General features: G+C 38.7%; 1 protein-coding gene across 1 annotated transcript in view; it reads left to right on the top strand.

Moving 5' to 3' along the window:
* LOC124552746 (serine-rich adhesin for platelets-like) overlaps positions 1-20,992 on the top strand; it is a 239,755-nt gene that overhangs the window by 169,953 nt on the left and 48,810 nt on the right. Inside the window, exon 12 of the mRNA XM_047127089.1 lies at positions 5,670-5,735. Coding sequence (XP_046983045.1) covers positions 5,670-5,735 — 66 coding nt within the window. The remainder of the gene's footprint in view (positions 1-5,669; positions 5,736-20,992) is intronic.

Raw genomic sequence — 20,992 nt, 5'->3', positions numbered from 1 at the left:
TGTAATTTAATGGCAGTGAGTGGGATTCATGAGTAGTGGTCTATCAAAAGTGCAAGAGAGTATAAAGATTGTTTTGAAGAAAATGAGGAGAATTTTAGCAATTTGGAGCGCTCCCAATATCTTAAATTTTTATGTCATAGACCATCTTCTTGGTTGTTATTTCCTCTCTGTCATTTCAACTCCCACTGCTAAAGACATTGTCAGGTACTCCAATATAAGTATCTAAATTTTCCTACATTAATTTCTTCAAAACATTCAAAAATCTTTGTTGATAACTGTAACAAGAATAAAAGTACAATTTGCCCATACCTGTGCTTCAATCAACATATTGCAATGTCACATGAAATTTATCAAAGATCACCAAGTTAGAACTTTATGGGTTGTGGAGCTTGGTGATGAAATAGTTCACAGATGAAATGCTCTCAGATGATAAGTAGTAAGCCTTCAGAAAACTTCAGTTTTGGAGAATTGTACTTAGTGCTTACCTGGTTGTCACCGACAATCTTATTCTTCTTTCTTTATTTTGGCCAACTATGAACAATGTCAGTTCAACTCTCTCTTTTTTTCCTACCTTTGACTGTTGCCCAATGCTCCTGCATTCATTTCTGGTGTTGTTATTCTCTCCCCTTGGTCCACACATTCTCTTTCTTCAACTTTGGCTTTACCAGGAAACCTTTGTGTGTGTTGAGTTTTTCCTTACATGGATCATACGCCTGGAGAAATTTTCAGCTCTCGTAGATTTTTTTTAACTTCTTTGAACTGTGTCTCTTTGGTTTACTTATCTTGAAAGTAGGGTAATATCCTATTAGATATCCTTCCTGGATTCATGTGTGTCACTTATCTTCTGCATGTTCTTATATAATTGGTGGTTGTGACACCTTCTCTGTTTGCTGTTTCCTTTGAAAGGGCCTGGAGATTTTTTTCAAAACCTTTCTTTCTTTGGCCTCGTGTTTCTCCATTAAACCTTGCTTGTTCAGTGTAAGGCTCTCTGGTGCACATAAGAGCCTCCAGATGAATAGCAATGCAATAGTGTCAGATTTGGGTGTTTAAGAATATCGACACTGGACTCGGATTCGGGAGGACGACAGTTCAATCCTGCGTCCAGCCATCTGATTTAGGTTTTCCGTGATTTTCCTAGATCACTTCAGGCAAATGTTGGGATGCTTCCTTTGAAAGGGCACGGCCGATTTCCTTCCCCATCCTTCCCTAATCCGAGCTCGTGCTCCATCTCTAATGTCCTCGTTGTTGACGAGATGTTAAACACTAATCTCCTCCTCCTAAGAATATCGAATGTAGATGACTTTAGGTGGTAGGTAGGGAATTTCTGTTTTATTAATATGTTACATGAAGGCTTCTTTCTCTGATTAATTATGCTCCATCTATTCACCTCTGTATTTAAAACTTTTTGCCTGCATAATTTCTCCTAGTCAGAACTCCAGTTCTCATGGTGCTGATTTTATGTTTGCCACAAAGTGCATCTTCTCGTAGGAGATTCGAAGCCCGACTTTCACTGCCTGTCTCTTCATCTCTAATTTTATTGACTTATCTTTGAACTCATGTACCTACAGCTGGGTATTGATGCTTTTTTCAGCTATTCGATCACCTAATTTGTTGACAATGAGAGCGATTGTCATCCAGATCATTTTCATTTCTCCTCACAATAGCTGGGTCCCATTCATACCCCTTGGATAAAACTGTTGGGTTGGTGCCTAAATTCATAGTATTTTTCCATAAGTTTAATAAACACAACAGGTACAACAATGGGGCCATTAGTCATCAATAATATGTTCTCCTTTACTATCTACAACAGTCTACCAATGCCGGGATAGCTTTTCCACGACTGTAGAAATTGCGTGGTTTGAGGCAAAGAACACATTGAGCCATGTTAGGAGCACATTTTCATCCAGAAAGGGAGTTCCTCTGAAGGTTGTTTGACAGAGAGTGGAGTAAGATGAAAATCTGAGAGCACAAGATCAGGTGAATAAGGTGGGTGCAGAATGACATCCCAGCCCAACTCCAGTATGGTGTTCTTTTTTCAGTGTAGCAGAGTATGAGTGGGTGTTACTGTGGAGTAGCATCACTTCACGCAGTCTTTCTGGTCGTTGTTCTCGTATTGCATCTGTAAGATGTCTGGGTAATTGACAATAAGTGTTAGCAGTGACAGTTACACCTTGGGAAAGCAATTAATAGTACGCCTCACCATCGCTGTTCGACCAGTTGCATATCATTACCTTTAGTGGCTACCTTAAGTCTTTGTACGGGGAGTTGCTGCTTTGTTTAGGCTCAGACATTTAGCATAAAGACGTCATTTCTCATCGCCAGTAATGATACAGCATAATAATGGTTGGTTTGCACACGAGCCAAGTGATGACAAGCAAGAAAATATGCTCGTATGACCACCCACAGATTTTTTTTAAATTTTGGCTTAGAGCAGGTAGTACCCATACACCTGCACAAGGGTGGAATGATCAGTTCATCACATTTGCAATTCTCGAGTACACTCACATGGATGGTTGTGGATTAATGCATTGAAATGATCTTCATCAAACCCCAAAGGTCTTCCTGAACACGGAGAGTCACTAATGTCAAAACGATCCTTCATACCTGCAGTGACATATCCCCGTCCACAGCACCTGCCTCCACTTCTGTCACCCCTCTACTAAACTCAAACAGAAGAATATGTTAGAAATGTGCCAATTTCTCCACTTGGCATTCCATTTTCTAGCATCCACAGCTCCACTCATCATCTCCAGATGACAAAGTGGCAGTATATAAACTCATATACAATAGTGAACTACAAATAAAAAATGACAATTGGTGAATGAACCTAGAGGTAATGGAATATCAATATGGAAAATAAAAACGTTTTGGACTTATGCACCAACCTAATATTAGTTCCGAAAGCTAGACTAGTGTCACGTATTTTTCTGTGCCCTTGTTGGGCAGCACTCAAATTTTGCCTCCTGTAGGTAAGTACTCTGGACATATTCTAAAGTCTGGGATCTAATTTTTCTGTCTTCATGTGATCAACAGGAAATTTTGTTCTGTGCAGGTTAGTAATGAACATTTTCAGTGAGGTGTAACTTTAATGCTGATTCATCAAATTCTTTGGGACCGTGTAAGCCAGAGCTACTCAGTCGCAGAACAAGCCAAAGCATAATTCGTGTAATGCCACTAAGAAAATTAAAAATGAAGGTTATAAAAATTTAAGATTGTGTACACAATAGATAGTATGTTGCAGTGTGAGACTTTAAACTACTGTGAAGGAACTCCTACATACACTGTCTGACAAAAAGAAGTGAAACACCCAGAAGACACGATCGGATGTAATTCGGTACACATATACACCATTGATGGGCACGTAAGTGGTTAGAGTTCCAATGCTCTGTGACAAGTAAAACAGCTGCCAGAGTGCATTTGTGCTGTTTGTGTTTAGTTTTGTTGACAAGCCTCAGGGTATATATAAGGGGCTCGAACTAGATCAGGTGTTTGATCGCTGTGAAGGACACGGAGGTGCCACTTACTCGTACGAGACAGCATTATGAGCAACCAGAGAGTTTTAAAGGGACCTCTTTGTCAGTCACCAGTAGGCTGGATAGTTGAATTGTGCAGTATCCATATTTTGGGATATTTGGATATGACGGTGGCCTGGCAGGGGATGGCATAGGAATGCGCGGGCAGGCATACTCGTCATCAAGGTTCTTGTGAATCCTGATTGACCACCACAAGGAAGGATCGCCATATCATTTGATGAGCACACCGTAACCATTTCTCGTCTGTGCCTACTGTCTGAGAATGAGTGTTGGACCTCCTGTAATATTTTTTGTCATGCGGTACTGTTGACCGGACACTCGTGGCAGCTGGCCTAGGGGACTACTATCATATGCCTAGTCTGCAGTTGACACCAAAACGTGAATGGTTGCATTTGGAGTTGTGCATCAACTGGGACACGGACTGCAAACAAATGGTGTCTCACTGTGTTCGACGATGAATTATAGTTCTGCACTGCCCCTAATGATCAATGTCAGTGAGTATGGCAGCAATCTGGAGACAGATCTCACACTCCCAATGTTTCGCAGAGGCGCAGTGGGATTACACCAGCTGTGGTGTGGCAAGCCATTGGGTATGACTTCGGGTTACGGGTGGTAGTGACTGTCAGAACTCTGACACCACAGCAGTAGATAGCAAACATCCGTTGTCTTCACCTGTTCTCTCTCGTGCGACAGTGTTCTTGCACATGTGCTGTGTGTATCCATGAACTACAGACATGTGTGACATGGAGATACTCCCTTGGTCACCGAGAACCCCAGATCATTCTCTGACTGAACTCGTTTTGTGATCAGATTGGATATCAACCCCTGCCCCAGTGACAGTCTCCAGGATCTTGAAGCCCACAAGCAAGGATAAAAAAAAAAAAAAGCCTCAGAAAAGGATACAAAAGCTTTATGAAACCTCTCCAGCTGAATCAGTGGATGTATCCAGGTCAGAGTGGGTGCAACATTATCTATATCTACATCTATGTACATACTCCATGAACCACCATACTGTGCATGGCAGAGTCTACATTGTACTACTTCTAGTCATTTCCTCTCCCGTTCCACTTGCAAATAGAGTGAGGGAAAAATGACTGTCTGAAAGCCTCTGTACGACCACTAATTTCTCACATCTTACCTTCACCGTCATTATGTGCAATGTACATTGGCAGCAGTAGAATCTTTATACAGTAGCGTCAGATTCCAGTTCTATAAATTTCTGCAATAGTGCCTTGTGAAAAGAGTGACGTTTTCCCTCCGGGGATTCCCATTTAAGCTCGTGAAACATTTCTGTTATACTTGCATGCTGATCAAACCTCCTGGTAACAAATCTAGGAACGTGCCTCTGGATTGCTTCGATGTCTTCCTTTAATCTGACCTGGTGGGGATCCCAAACACTTCGACATAATTATAGAATGATTCACACTAGTATTCTGTATGCTGAATCCTTTACGCATCATGTACATTTTCCCAAAATTCTCTCAATAAAACAAAGTAGAGCATTCGTCTTCCCTACTATCATCCATCGTAACAATCTGCAATCTTTTTATTTGACTGATGTGACTGTCAAGCTGCACCCTGCTAATGCTGTATTCAAACGTTGCATGCTTGTTTTTTCTACTCATCCACATTAACTTACATTTTTCTTCATGTAAAGCAAGCTGCCATTCATCACACCAACTCAAAATTCTGTCTAAATCATCTTGTATACTCCTACGCTAACTCAATGACGCCACCCGCCTGTACACCATGGCGTCATCAGCAAACAGCTGTAAAGTGCTATCCAACATGTCCCTCAGATCATTTATGTATATAGAGAATAAGAGTGATTGTATAACACTTCTCTGAGGCACTACTGATGATACCATTGTCTCTGACGCTCACTCACAAGGAGTCTTTGAGCCTTTTGTATCTGGGAAGCTACTCAGTGTAGACTGTCACATGAGAAAAGGGCAAGACGAGTTTTGCACAAGCACTTCTGTTTAAATCCACACTGATTTGTGAACAGAAGTTGTTTTGTCTCAATGAAATTTATTGTATTTGAGCTCAGAATGTTCAGGAATTCTGCAGCAAACTGATGTTGAGAATATTGGTCTGTAATTATGCAGTTAATTTCTTTTATTTTCTTATCTACAGGGATCACCTGCACTGTTTTCCAGTCGTTTGGGACTTTTTGGTGGGCAAGAGACTCGTGATAAATGTGGGCTAAGTATGGGGCAGACGCAGGAGACATCTCTATGCACAGTTGCCAATTTCTACAGCCTCCATTCAGGAGCCTGTATGATGGCCAAATTATGGTATCTTTGTACAAGTCTCCTGTGTGACTGAGATTCTAAACTTGAAATTTAAAACTTAAGCTTTCCTTTTGCTGTCTTCTATTGCCATCCCAGACTGGTCGATGAGTGACCAGGTAAAAGTCTCTGACCCGGCACACGATTTTACGTACGACCAGAAATCTCTCGGGTTCTTGGCAAGATCTTTTGCTAAGGTAAAACAGTGGAAGTTGTTGTACACTTTGTGCATCGATCTTCTTATAGGTGCACGAATTTCTACTGGCTTTTGCCTGTTGACATATGCGCACTCTTTTTTGAAGTGCGAGTATGTCAGTCTCTGTTTCTTCAGCCTTTTCTGAATTCGATCACTAAACCACGAATGGTCCTTTTTGTCCTTAATCCACTTACTTATCAAGTATGTATCCAGAGCACAATTTACAATAAGTTTAAACTTTACCCATAATCTCTTTGTGTTCCTCATACTGAAGCTAAATGATATCTGGTCATTGTTTAAGTGGGATGTCAACAGCTGCTTATCTGCTTTGTCTAGCAGAAACACTTTACTGGCCTTCTTGATGGAATTATTAACTTTAGTAACCATTGTCACTATGATGACATCGTGATCACCAACGTGTCTCCTTACTGGCACTGTTGATAAGTGTCCTTATATCACCAGTCTCTTTGTAAATTTGACCTGCTATTGTAGTCACTGAAATAATATCACGAACCCTATCAGTCTGTCAAATTTTATTTCATTTGCTCCTCCCCTTTAGGGTGCTTCACTTCTTTTTGTCAGGCAGTATAAAATAAAAGAAGTCTGCCACTAAAAAGCCTTTCACTTAGGTAGATCATCAATCTCTTTTTCAGTTGTGTTAGAAGTCTATTGAAAATGAAATCTGCAAAATACTGTGTACCTTTCTGTATGTTGGTTGAAAAGGTGTCATACAAGTGGAAATCATTTTCGCATGTTGTGTTAATTTCTTTCTTTCTTTCTTGTTCATGTTGTGATATAGTCTTCATGGAGTGGCTGTGTTGCTTAATTTTGAATGAGTCCATACTATTAATCTCAAATCTAACAAATATATTTGAAGAAATGGCCGTGTTAGGATTATGAGACCCTCAGATGACAACCTGCACAGAGCCGACAAACTGACACATCACATTGCGCTGACTGCCCTTTATTCACTTCTTTTTGTCAGGCAGTATAAAATAAAAGACGTGTGCCACAAAAAAGCCTTTCACTTGGATAGATCATCAATCTCTTTTTTCAGTTGTGTTAGAAGTCTATTGAGAATTCTTCGTGAATGCACGTAGTTCCCCGAAAATATGCAAACCGTACGCTGTGACAGATGATTCTGCCCGAGATAATGAAAGGAAGACTTTCGAGAGAGCTTCTCATCTATGTCTCACCCTTAAGAATTTAAAATGTTTGGCTTTCGTGATCATTTTATTACCATATGATAAGAAAACTGTATGTTGATGAAGTTACATGAGGATAAGGTCAAATATTGTTTCTTCTTTGCCTCTCTTTTTTTTTTTCTCAGCACAATTTGGTGTCTGTAGTATGTACAGTAGTTTTAAACCCTTTAGAGTGCTATAAATATTTTTGTTGGATAACAAGAACTGTTTCACAATGTTGGCACATAACTATCACCCACTTTTCATTTACAATGCTAAAATATTCCATGATCATTTGTAGTTTTGTCGATGTTTACAGTCAATATGTCCAATTTTTATACACCAACATAGACTGCAATGTTATAATATTGTGGTGCATGTGTATGTACAGCTGAAAAATGCTGTGTGCAAAATGAATTATGTTTTGTGCAGAAGAACAGCCCCATTGGAGGGTACTTTTTATATGGAAAATAATTTTTCATCGTGTGTTTGATGACCTGTACCCTAAGAAAGTTATATTTCCTGCCTAGATTGAAAATATTACTAACATTAGGAGTGATTTCTGTTCCATCAGACTATTTTTGAATCTTTGTGTGTTGGCTACAAGAGTAACTCATCCAGTTTTACAAGCAATATGCACAGTAATAATTTAGACTGGAGACCCTTCAATGAAATGCAGAAGGGTTGAGTTGTTGACAAGCACACGCAAAAGAGATTTAAAACTGTTATAGCTTTTAGACATGGTTGGTCTCCTGTACTGCCAAATTAACAACAATATGGAAAAGGTAGATTGCTACTCACCATATAGAGGAGACATTGAGTTGCAGACAGGCATATTGAAAAAGACTGCTAAAAAAGCCTTTCCAGAAAGTCCTCCTCCTGCAGTAAAAAACATGCACTTTCATACAATCACAACTCTCACACAAACGGCTACTGACTCCTAAATTATTTGGGTCTGCCAGAACTTTCCTTCTATTTCAGTATGCATGTTATAAATTGATGGGTTTCTCCTGTAGCAGACATACACAGATCTAAAGTACAGTGGAACAGAAACCACTCATAATGTTAGTAACATACACAATCGAGAAGAGCACTAAAATTTGTTGTACAGCCGTTGATTGCAGATTTCCTCCAAAAAAGACAATATTTTGATTTTTGCCAAGCCCTCACTGTTATGACTAGTGTGCATTCATGCACGTTCATATTAACTGGCAGTCTCAGGATTTTGGAAACATTCTACTGACATTTTTCTCTCTAATGAACTTTGGTGGGATGTTATCGTTAGTAGCTTTGCTCTCTGGAAGCTGTGATGGCAGTAACATCATCCTGCTGAAACTTAATCATAATTGCATAAAATAAGAGGTTCTTTCAGTACACATGATAATTTATTACATCAGGATCACCTAATTACCACAGTATTCACATTACCAGTTTCGGCAATGTATTGCTGTCCTCAGATGGAGGATTAATCCACAAACGAGTTCATCACAAATTGTAAACATTCTGAACATCATTAAAAGATATGAAATGTGTCAATGAAATATGTGTTATTGTCGGATGGTGAAAGAGACTGAAATTAAAATATCGCCGTGTGTATGTCAATGAAATATACTTTACGGTGTTGAATGGTAAAAGAGACTAAAACTAAAATAATGCTGTTTGCCCTTTCTATAGGGCTTATGGAAGAAAGGGGCAGGGAAAATGGGAAGGGGGGAGCAAACTGCCGAAGTCCAAAGGACAACTGAAACAAGCAGAAAGATATATATACTTTGTCTTTAAATATGTCTGCTTGTGTCTGTATATGTATGGGTGGATATGTGTGTGTGAGCGAGTGTATACCCGTCCTTTTTTCCCCCTAAGGTAAGTCTTTCCGCTCCCGGGATTGGAATGACTCCTTACCCTCTCCCTTAAAACCCACATCCTTTCGTCTTTCCCTCTTTCCTGATGAGGCAACAGTTTGTTACGAAAGCTTGAATTTTGTGTGTATGTTTGTGTGTCTATCGACGTGCCAGCGCTTTCGTTTGGTAAGTCACATCATCTTTGTTTTTTATATATATATATATATATATATATATATATATATATATATATATATATATATATAAACAAAGATGAGGTGACTTACCGAACAAAAGCGCTGGCAGGTCGATAGACACACAAACAAACACACAAAATTCAAGCTTTCGCAACAAACTGTTGCCTCATCAGGAAAGAGGGAAAGACGAAAGGATGTGGGTTTTAAGGGAGAGGGTAAGGAGTCATTCCAATCCCGGGAGCGGAAAGACTTACCTTAGGGAGAAAGAAGAGGTATACACTCGCACACACACACATACCCATCCACACATACACAGACACAAGCAGACATTTGTAAAGGCGAAGAGTTTGGGCAGAGACGTCAGTCGTGGCGGGAGTACAGAGGAAGTTCTGGTCATGTGTGAAGGCTGTTATTGTCACCAAAGTTAATGTCCAGTCCCTAGCGAATGAGACAGGACCTGAAATCGAGGGTAGCAAAGCAAAAGCTGAAATGCTTAATTCCATTTTCAAATGTTCCTTTACAAAGGAAAACCCAGGAAAATTGCCCCTGTTTATACCTTTTATCACTCAAAAAGTGAGTGGAATCAATATTAGTGTCACTGGTGTTGAGAAATTGAAAATCAAAGAAAATTCAGGGCCCAAAGGAATCCCTATCGGAACCTATGTTGAATTTGCTAACTAATGTATCAAAGATCCCTCAAACAAAAAACCATGCCCAGTAGTTGGAAGACAGCACAGGTCACAAGCGTCTATAAAAAGGATAGTAGAACTGAAGTACACATTACCACACAATATCCTTGAGCTTGAGGATATATTCTGAGCTCAAAGATAATGAGGCATTCTGAACAGAATGACCTCCTCCATACCAACTAGCATGGGTTCTGAAAACATTGGTGATGTGAAAACCAACTTGGCATAAATGCAGTATATTTTTATTTGCAAAAAAATCTGACTCATTACCATACCTACACTTGTGACTGGATTGAGGACTTTTTGTTAGGGAGAATGCAGCTTGTTACCATGGATGGAGAGTCATCATCAGTTGTAGAAGTAATTTCAGTTGTGCCTCAGGAAAGTATATTAGGACCCTTGCTATTCATGTTGTGTATTAATGACCTTGTGAACAACATTAATAGTAACCTTAGACTTTTTGCAGATGATGCAGTTATCTATAACAAAGTAATGTGTGAAAGAGTCTGCATAAATATTCAGTCAGATCGTGATAAGGTTTCAAACTGGTGTGAAGATTGGCAACTTGCTTTAAATTTTCAAAATGTAAAATTGTGCACTTCATAAAATTAAAAAAGTGGTATCCTATGACTATAATATCAGTGAGTCACAATTGGAATCAGTCAATTCGTACAAATACCTGGGTGTAACACTTTTTAGGGATATGAAATGGAATGATCACATAGGCTCAGTTGCAGGTAAAGCAGGTTGCAGACTTCAGTTCATTGGTAGAATACTGGGCAAGTGCAATCAGGCTACAAAGGAGATTGCTTACAAATCACTAGTGCGTTCCATTCTAGAATATTGCTCAAGTGCGTGTGATCCATACCAGATAGGACTAACGGGGCATAGTGAATGTATACACAGAAGAGCAGCATGAATGGTCACAGGTATGTTTGATCTGTGGGACAGTGTCACAGAAATTCTGAAAAAACTGAACTAGCAGACTCTTGAAGATAGACATGTACTATCCTGAGAAAGTCTACTAACAGAGTTTCAAGAAGTGGCTTGATGACTCTATGAATGTACTACAACCATCTACATATTGCCGACAAAGGGATTGTGAGTACAGGATTAGAATAATTTCAGCACACACAGAGGCATTCAGACAGTCATTCTTCCTGTGCTGCATATGTGGTGAATGGAATGGAAAGAAGCACCTGATAATGCCAACGAGTACTGGAATATGCTGAAAGAAGGAATCATTAAAGCAGGACAGCAAAATATAGGATATGTAAAAGGAAAAGGTCAAAAAAACCATGGGTCACACAAGAAGTGATTTCCAAGATGGAGGAGATAAGAAAATTAAAAAACAAGAACACTGAAGATGCAAGAAAGATATACCGAAGGTTAAATAACGAACTGCGAAGAGAAACAGAGCAGGCTAGGAAAAAATGGCTAAAAGAGGAATGTGATGAAATTGAAGAACTGCACAGGAAGGGAAGAAATGACTTACTATACAACAGAGTAAAGACTATGACATGGGAACAAAACAGAGCAGGAAGTGCTACTGTGGAAATTTTGAGTAAAGATGAAGAGGTAGTGTACAAAGATCGTGACGATGTCCGCCAGAGATGGGAAGAATATATAAAAGAGCTATATGACACAAATAGCAAACCAGAAACTCTGGAACTTGAATCACACAACAGTGTAAGTGATGAAGAGAAAGGACCGACCATCATAATGGAAGAAGTAAAGTCTGCCATTGCTGCAATGAAAAATGGCAAAGCAGTAGGTACAGATACAATACCGGGAGAAATACTAAAATGCTTGAACCACAATGGAATAAGAGAAATATTGAGGTTATGTAATAAAATATATGACAGTGGTGAATGGCCTGAGGACTTTTTGACAACAGTAATGATTCCATTACCGAAAAAACAAGGAACCAAGAAATGCAGCAAGCACAGGACAATCAGCCTCATTTCACATGCAGCCAAAGTGATGTTAAGAATAATTAATAAAAGACTTGAAAAAGTAATAGAGGAGAATCTCGGCGAGGAGCAGTTTGGCTTTAGACGGAATACGGGCACCAGAGATGCAATAGGGCTCCTACGAATCTTGGGAGAAAGGTTTATTGAAAAAGGAAGAGACCTATATATGTGCTTCATCGATTTAGAAAAGGCATTTGACAATGTGGTTTGGGACAAGCTGGCGACTATTATGAGGGAAAAGAGAGTGGACTGGAAAACCAGAAGACTTATAAACTCATTATACCTTAATCAAAAAGTTTCAGTTAAAGTGAGAGGAGAAAGTACAAACTGGATCAGACTAGGGAAAGGAGTAAGACAAGGATGCTGTTTATCACCTACTCTTTTCAACCTGTACTTGGAAAATATGGTTGACCAATGCTCATTAGATGACAAAGGAGTAGAAATTGGAGGAAGAAGAGTAGGGTGCTTGAGATTTGCTGATGACATGGTCCTCCTAGCCACAGTGGAGAAAGAATTACAGGATTTGGTGGACACCATTGCAACTAACGGGAAAAAATATGGAATGAAAATTAACACAAATAAAACAAAAGTATTGGCAATAGGAGGAAATAAGGAAACAAAAATTGTGCTGAATGGAGAAAAACTAAAAGAGGTGCAAAATTTTAAGTGTCTTGGAAGCAGGATAGACACCGACTGGAAGTGCACCACAGAAATTAAAACAAGGATAGCAATGGCAAAAGAGGCGTTTTATAAGAAAAGGAGAATCTTCTGCAGCGGTCTGGACAGAGAACTCAGAAAGAGACTCATAAAATGTCTTGTATGGAGTGTTCTTCTATATGGCACTGAAACATGGACTATGAGGAAAAAAGACAGAGAAAGGCTGGAGGCTTTTGAGATCTGGACATGGCGGATGGAAAGAATAAGTTGGATGGACAGAGTAAAAAATGAAGAGGTACTGAGAAGAGTGGGAGAGAAAAGACAGTTACTAGATGTAATAAAGAGAAGAAAAAGAAATTGGATTGGGCATATATTAAGAAAGAATGACGGACTGATAAAAACAGTTTTAGAAGGTTATGTAGAAGGGAAAAGGAAGCGAGGAAGGAAGAGATTCCAGATACTGGATGACATGATGGACAGTACAACATACAGCAGCCTTAAGAAGGAAGCAATGGATCGCAGAAAATGGAGAGGCAAAGGAACTGCTAATATAGCAGATAACTGATGATGATGGTGGAATGGAAAGGATCCCTAATAACTGGTACAATGAGACTTACTCTCTGCCATGCAGTTCTCAGTGGTCTGCAGAGTGTGTATGTAGATCCTACATGTAGAGATAGGCAAAGCAGGGCAGACAACAGCACACTCCATGTCCACTTACTTGCTAAATGCAAGTTTTGAAAGGTAATAGATTAAAAGCACAAGTAAAAAAAAGTTATAAAGATTTTTAAAGTTATAAAGATTTTTAAAAACAGCTAGTATAAAAAAATTATTTGCATACACCAGAAACTGACTTATCATGAGATCATAATACATGTAGACTTTTTGTGTGTGTATGTGCTTATCACCTTATGATAGCCACTGGTATATGTGTACATTTTGGGTATTATTTATTTTTTAAAAATTGTTGTTTTACACTTGCTTGTGCTTTTAAGATCTTTAAAAGTTGCATTTAACAAACAGAAGTGGATATAATGTGTGCTGCTGTCCATCTTACTTTGTTTATGTCCTTAGTCCCTGCCCACATCCCCATTTCCTGTACCTCTCTCTTTCATAACTCCTGTATAAAAAGGTCATGGCAGTATTTGATCCATATTTCATGGACATATTTTATACCATTTGATGATGATCAGAATACATAAAAATTGAGTAGGTGCATCATAATTTACTTGCTTGTGGATTAATTATCACATCTGAAGATGGCAATAAATTGTCATAACTGGTAATGTGAACATTATAGTAATCAAATGATCTCAATGTAATAAATTATTACATATTCATTTATAAGATCACATGCTTCCATTTGACAATATGTCATGTCTCCGAAAATTGTTGCATTATGTTTGTGGTGTTTGTGATGTCTTTATCTTCATTTTCAAACAAGAAGGTTCATCAAACAGGTTGGTGAGTGATGAACACCAAAGAGTAGAATTTGGTAAAGCAATGGGGATATCGCAGAGCAAGATGTGGCTGTGATCGAGATTCTGGACTCACATTAGGAAGGCCTGTAGTTTAGATTCCTTCCAGGTTTAGCTTTTCCAAGGTGCTGAGGCAGTGCTTGAGGCAATTGTCAGGGTCACAGTTAATTGCCTTCCCCATCCTTGTCCTGCCTGAGTATTTGCTTGTCAGTACATTGTATCCTAAATTTTGCCACTGTTTAAAAGGAATGTCAGAAATGCCATCCCCACTGCACTGAAGAGTAAGACCATGGACAAATTATAAGTAGTCTCTGAATGTACATCTGTCACATTTAGAACATTATTTTGTAAAATATATCTCAGCTCAGTCAACCAGTTAATTGTACTGGTATTAATAATGTCTCTGTTTAGCAGCTGTTAAGGATTTTCATTTTACAAGGGATATTGATGTAGAATCCCCAACTCTGACAAGCCATGTTGAAAACACATCTTATAACTTACAGCACTCTCCCTTTCTGTTTCTCTAGACTGATATTCATAACCATGGAATGTTTTCACAAGGACAGTAGTTGTAAATTTTGGAGCTTTCTGAGGTTATCAATTATTGTTTGTAGCCAATATGTCAATAGCTATGCTAACAATCTCCTCCCGGGACTGATGTTACAGGCAGAGGATTGTGCGCCAAGAATGGATTTTTTTGAACTGATTCTGTGGGATGTGTCACAAGTGCTCCATTCATATTTTTGTGGATGTGATAATGACTGCCCACCAATACAAAACCCAGAAAAATTGCTCAATTCCTACTCAGATACAACATCCAGTGTACATCACACACATTGATCTCAGTATAAGATCTTGAGAAGCTCCTGTGGTGGTAAGTTCTTTTGACAGCTGAGGAGAGATGTACTCAGTGCCAGTGATAAATTTTCAGTAAACCAGATTCGGTTTTCAGCAAACACTGCCCTCCGTATAATCACAAAATGAGGTACATACAACACGATGAGAAACCTGGTACAAAGTCATGAGTTTCTGGACAGTCTATGAGGTGAAAGCATATAAAGAAAGAACTATTGAATAGTTACATAGCATTCAAATTTGTCTGACTGAAGAAATGCCGACAGAGTAGTTGCACTACTAAAGTCTGAGCCCAGTGTCTGAGAGCACCTGCAATAAAGGCAAATGAATGTGGATTGTGCTGACAGTGAATTTCAGTTATAAATAGTGCACGTACCTGAAAACATACAGTAGTACAGTTGGAGACTGGGAAGCACATCTGAGATAATTGATCATAGTCCTGGCGAGATGTCAAAATACTGTCTGAAAAATAAGCTCAAAATTAGTCTTTCAGGGCATTATCCATTTTTTCAATAGGTTTACCCATGTGAACACAGTTTCTCACAGTGAAATTCTTAAATAAATGCTTCATGGATTTGCTACTACATCATTGGTCAGTCAGTTTGAAAGATTTCAGCATGCTGCACAGAACACAGACACTACATTAAATACTGGAGTTTCAATAAATGTGCTGATACCAAACACAGCCTCATGAACAAACTTATGATTATGTTTTTTTAAAATGGAAATCCTGTCTTGTGCATCAACATACTGGAATTCTGGTATCAAAGAAGCTGTTGAGATCAGACAGTGACAGTGATTATAAGGGTAGTGGTGCTTGGAAATTGGCACTTGTTATAGAAAGGCAGTAGAGAAGTAAGCTGAGTTATCCACCAAATAATGAAATCAGTATCATTACTGGTCTTCTTTCATTACAGACACTGATATAATCTCTGGCAGCAAATGGAAACTTCATAATTTCTCCATGACATAATGGGCAAACTACTTAAAATACCTCATCACCTACAGACAATTCCTGATGATGAAGATGGAGGGAGACATTGAAACCTTGAGACTACACACAAATCTGACAGGGCAAGAAATCCATGAAGCATTTATCCGAGGCGTAATCTTTTAGGAATAAGTTTTCAAAGGTCTCACTTCCTTAAGTAGTGATTGCTTTGTAAACATTTTTTAGTTATGAACATACACCACTACTTTTATACCTATTTATCACTACTAATGTGACCTTTTTTCTTCCCAGAGTACGAAACTTGTTAGCTCCTCTTATATACCTAGAAAAAAATCAACAAGTTTCTGGAAACTCCTGTATGGTACAGAAACAGTGAAAAGAGTATATCTAACTACAGATATATAGTTGAGATGTTGAGGTGGTGGACTGTAACATAACTAAGGTCAAACTCATTCCTAGGTTTTTTTATGGAGTCTTTTTTCAGAGTTAACAGACCTTGGCATATGCACAGATGTGCATGCATGTCTAATGCACAGTAGCTGAACTATATCATGGGCGGTTTCACTTACTCCTGCTATTTTTTCTTCTTTCCTTCTCCCCCCCTCCCCCTCCCCCCACCACTTCCCATCTTCTTTAAAAATATAGTTACACTAGTTAATGTAACCATTTAAAGCATCATAGCCCCCAGAAAGTCTGTATCTAACACCACCCACCATCCCTCACCTTAGACTTAATGGATGAGCATCTGAATTCATAGAATTTCATCATCTGTGGTGCAATTTAGTGTGGTTTCTGCCCCACAGTGGCTTTGGAGACTGAATAAATATTGATTTTACCAGTTTAGTGCATCAGCCCAGAATTTTGTGTAAGTGTGTGTCATGAAAGAGGCAATACATTGAGCAAAAGAACTTGTATATTTCTCAGAGGGTAATCTATTTTCCTGGCACAGACATTTCATCCTCCCTGCAACATAATAAATTTTTACATCACAATGTTTTACGTTTGCCAGCAGTTAAATTTTAAATTCCTTTGTTCTTTATGATTTTATGTATATTTATATTCCCTCAGTTAGCATATTCTTATGTTCATTGTCATCCTTGGAAGGCATAAGCTCAAACTTTTGCTGTAATCATTAAACTTGTTAAATATTAATTTCCCCATGTTGCAAATATATGGATTGAATCACTTATATTATCACAGATTTCTTTCATATGAATGAGAACAACTTATTACTTTCCTCTCAACATTTTTGTCACCCCTTTAAGTAAGATCTTATGTTAAATGTGATGCATTTTGTGGTTAGAATTAATATGTTTAACAGTGCCAGTAGAAAGAGAGTATGTATCCAATCCCGTACAGAGAATGTGAGAGAAGGAATGGCAGTGGTGATGCATTGCACTCATGTTTTCCGCAGTGGTTGTCACCAAAGTTCCTGCAGCATTGCAGCCAGCGACAAGCGGCGCGTGCTCCCGGTTAGTGCGTGACAGAGAAATGGCCAAGGCCAGCTTTAACATTCATCTCCTCGGTGGCACCAAGTGGGCAGTTCTGGATTCTGGCACACATGGTCAGAGAGGATCCCAACAGGCCCTGGAATTGGCTGTGCATCCTCATATTTACTGTCACTTGCGAGTGAGACCGTTTTGGTCTCTAGATGTTCCTGTTATTGCATGTATCATATTTATGACTGCCTCTGTGTAATGACTACTGCTATGTTAGTTGAAGCATACACACTTTCACCGTACACAGATTTTTCTGGATTTTGTTTCTATTTTTCTCTAAATAACACCTGAAGTGTAAGAACGGCAGAGAACTAACACATAAGATAATATGAGGTCCCTCTGCAATATTTGATTCACATTCTGGGTGTTGAAACAGTAATTTTTGTAACACATTCTTCTTGTTATTGATGGCAAATGTCCAATAAGATACAGTTGCTGTTTACACAACTGAAAAACCATTCATCTTCACATTTAATTGAGGATCTAATCTCCTACACATTCTGCTTATAATTACTTTATCTCTGCACTTTTGTCATTTCTCAAGTCAATATGGATGAAAATTATCTTATTATGTTTATTTTGAATTTATTGTGATTTGTTTTATGTATACATTCCATAGAACCAACACAGAATTGCAATAGAACAGAGGACACTCAGTTTAGAGAACTACCTTTTTTTTTTTTTTTTTTTTTACGCCACTCAATTGAAGTCATCACATACAGAAACAAATTGTTCTTCTACTTGCATATTCTTTGTTAGATGTATTTTCTTAAATGAACCAAATTATTCGATTTACCTTTTTTACGCTTAACATAGTTTCGTGTTACACAGGTGGATGAAACATATTGAATCACTGAGTATCTTCACCCAAAGCAGACAGTTTTAATAGGTGGCTCTAGTGTGTTGTTAAGTGTATACTCGATAATATTATTTAGATGTGAAGACTGAGTAGAACTCTCTATCAAATACATTGTCTTTGACATTTAGTATGATTCTTTGCTTTATCTGAGCAAAATACTTGAATGATTTTCTGTCATATTTGTAATGTCCACATCTTTAGTCTTTCCTGTTAAATTTTGTAAGCAAGTTAGGGTCTCATTTGTGTATGCTTATTTATGTTATCCAAAGAGACCAACTGCTTCCATAAGAATTTAGGGAAAAGTATCAACACGAAGTAGGTAGACTATTTTGGAGGTGTCGCAACACTGCCTTCAAGCCATTTGAGTTTGCTTATAGGAATAATGGAAACTTGGGAAGTGATGGCATTTGGAACTATTGTGATGCTGTGGTAGGCTGTTATACATCGAGAAAACAGTATCTCTTGTAGATTGGTGATCTGCAAAGGAAAATGGAAAGAAAAAAAAGTAGGAATTGGAGACTGACTTAACCAGTGGTACAAATTATGATGCCATGTTATAAATATTAGGTCATAGGCAAGGATTTCAGACAGGACAAGGAAGGCAAAGCAAAGCTGCACTATTAGGGTGGAAGATTAGAGGAACTATATATAAGACACTCGTCTCTCATTATTTATATTTGCATCTGTATCTCCACTCCCTGCCTCTTCCCATTACATTCATAGATAGTGCATGGTAAGACAGGTTTTTGGCAGGGTTCTGTATGTTCCCAGTTTTTTCCAGTTTTTGTTCTCATGGACATTATTTGGAATGTAAGTTGAAAAAAATATTATGCTTGTTGGTACTTTGTGTGAATGGAGATGGAAAGAGGAGGGGGGAGGGGATTGTCTAGCAATCTGCATCTCTTGGCTGATGCTGCTGTAGTACATGGGAAAGTATCATCTTTCTTACCTTACCACTTTTGAGCCAAGCCCATTCAGCCATCTCAGTAGTAACGTCAATCACAACGATACGAAAGTATGGACGGCACAACCACCAGTCCCTAAAAGGAGAAAATCTCTGATCCAGCCATGAATCGAACCCACACTCCTTTGCTTAGAAATCTGCTGCGCTGACTGTGCAGCTACCGAGGTGGACGAAGTATGATCGTTGAGTGAGTGTAGAAGAATACAGGATGACTTAGAATTTCTATTTAGTGTGATGAATGGCCATTTGTTCTAAATGTAGAAGAATGTAAGTTTATGCAGATGAATAAGAAAAACAATCCTGTATTGTTCCAATTTAGTGTTCGTTGTGTGCTGCTTGACACAGAGTATTGATTAAATATGTGGGCGTAACATTGCAAAGTGAAATAAAATGGATGAACACATAAGGATGGTAGTAGGGAGGGTGAAGGGTCAGTATGGAACAAGCGTGTAAGGACTAGGGAATGCAAGTGGTCACCCTTGAGTACTACTTGAATGTTTGGAGTTTGGACCAGGTTATATTAAAGGAGACATCAAAGCAGTTCAGAAGTGTGTTGCTAGATTCTTTACCATTAGGTTCAGTTATCACTGGAGTGTTACAGAGGTGATTCTTAAACTCAAATGGGGATCTCTGTGGGGAAGACAACATTCTTTTTGTGAAACACTATTGAGGTAGTTTAGAGAACAGGGATTTGCAGATTAATGCAGAACAGTTCTGCATTCAGGTGACCACCCTATTATTCCCAAGGCAAAACTGCAGTAAGTAAGCTCCGTGCAAATGAATTTAAAATCTTTTTTTGCAGCACAATTTCGAAAAGATAACAAGCAGACTCTTTTTTGACAAGGAGGAGAGCAGGATTCCACACAGAATTTAAGCAAAAACTCCTCGATTTACAAAGTTATTTACTGATTCAATGTCAACTGCTTCCTTAATAACACAGTCCCAATAGCTGGGAGTGCGTGCCAGAATCTCTGTGTTTTTGTATTTCATAGGATGTCTGCAGCCAAGACAGTGTTCTGCAACAGCTGATTTGCTCAGCTTTTATAAGCACACTGGTCCTCCACGATCCTGAAAGTCTGACCACAAGTGCAAGACGTATGACAGACACCTGTCTTATGCAGACCAAGATCATTCAGAACCCTAAGCTTAGATAGAGGTCAAAAAACAAATTTCACATCATATTTCCACAAAATATGACCAGTCTTGTTTGAGATGCTCACTGCCTAAGGCAGTAAGGCTGTACACTGTGGTGCCAGCTCTACCATCATCAGTTGCTATGTGCACAATTGATTGATAGCACAATGCACGTCTCATCTGTCTTTCGCTCTATCCATTCTGATTGAAGGTGACGTCAGGATGGATTAAGTCAATTAATGAACTCTGAGTCTGAAATGGTGTGGGTCCTGTGAATGTAGGCATGAAGTACCACTTCACGATGAGCTGGGTGGTGGCAACTGTCAGCCTGTAAATACAAGTCAGTGTTAGTAGGATTCCTGTAAACAGCATGTCCCAATGTACCATCAACCTTCCTCCTGAGCAACACATAAAATAAGTGAAGGAAGCCACGCTTTTCCATCTCCATCTTGAAACAAACATTCAGTTGGTTTGAATTCAAGTGTTCTAACAAGTCATTCAAATTTTCACTGCCATGAAGACAAACAACAAAAGTATCATCTATATATTTGAAAAAAAACATGAAGATTTTAAAGCCACTGACTCTGAGGCACATTCCTCAAAGTCGTCCATAAAGAAAATTGTAGTAATAGGTGATAACAGGCTTTCCATCGCAACTCCATCTCAGTGCTCATGGTACTGGTCATGGAATAA

Source organism: Schistocerca americana, chromosome 10, assembly GCF_021461395.2.
Source record: "Schistocerca americana isolate TAMUIC-IGC-003095 chromosome 10, iqSchAmer2.1, whole genome shotgun sequence".
Lineage (NCBI taxonomy): Eukaryota > Metazoa > Arthropoda > Insecta > Orthoptera > Acrididae > Schistocerca > Schistocerca americana.
The sequence above is the reverse complement of the archived record's forward strand: the minus strand, read 5'-3'. Positions and strand labels throughout refer to the sequence as shown.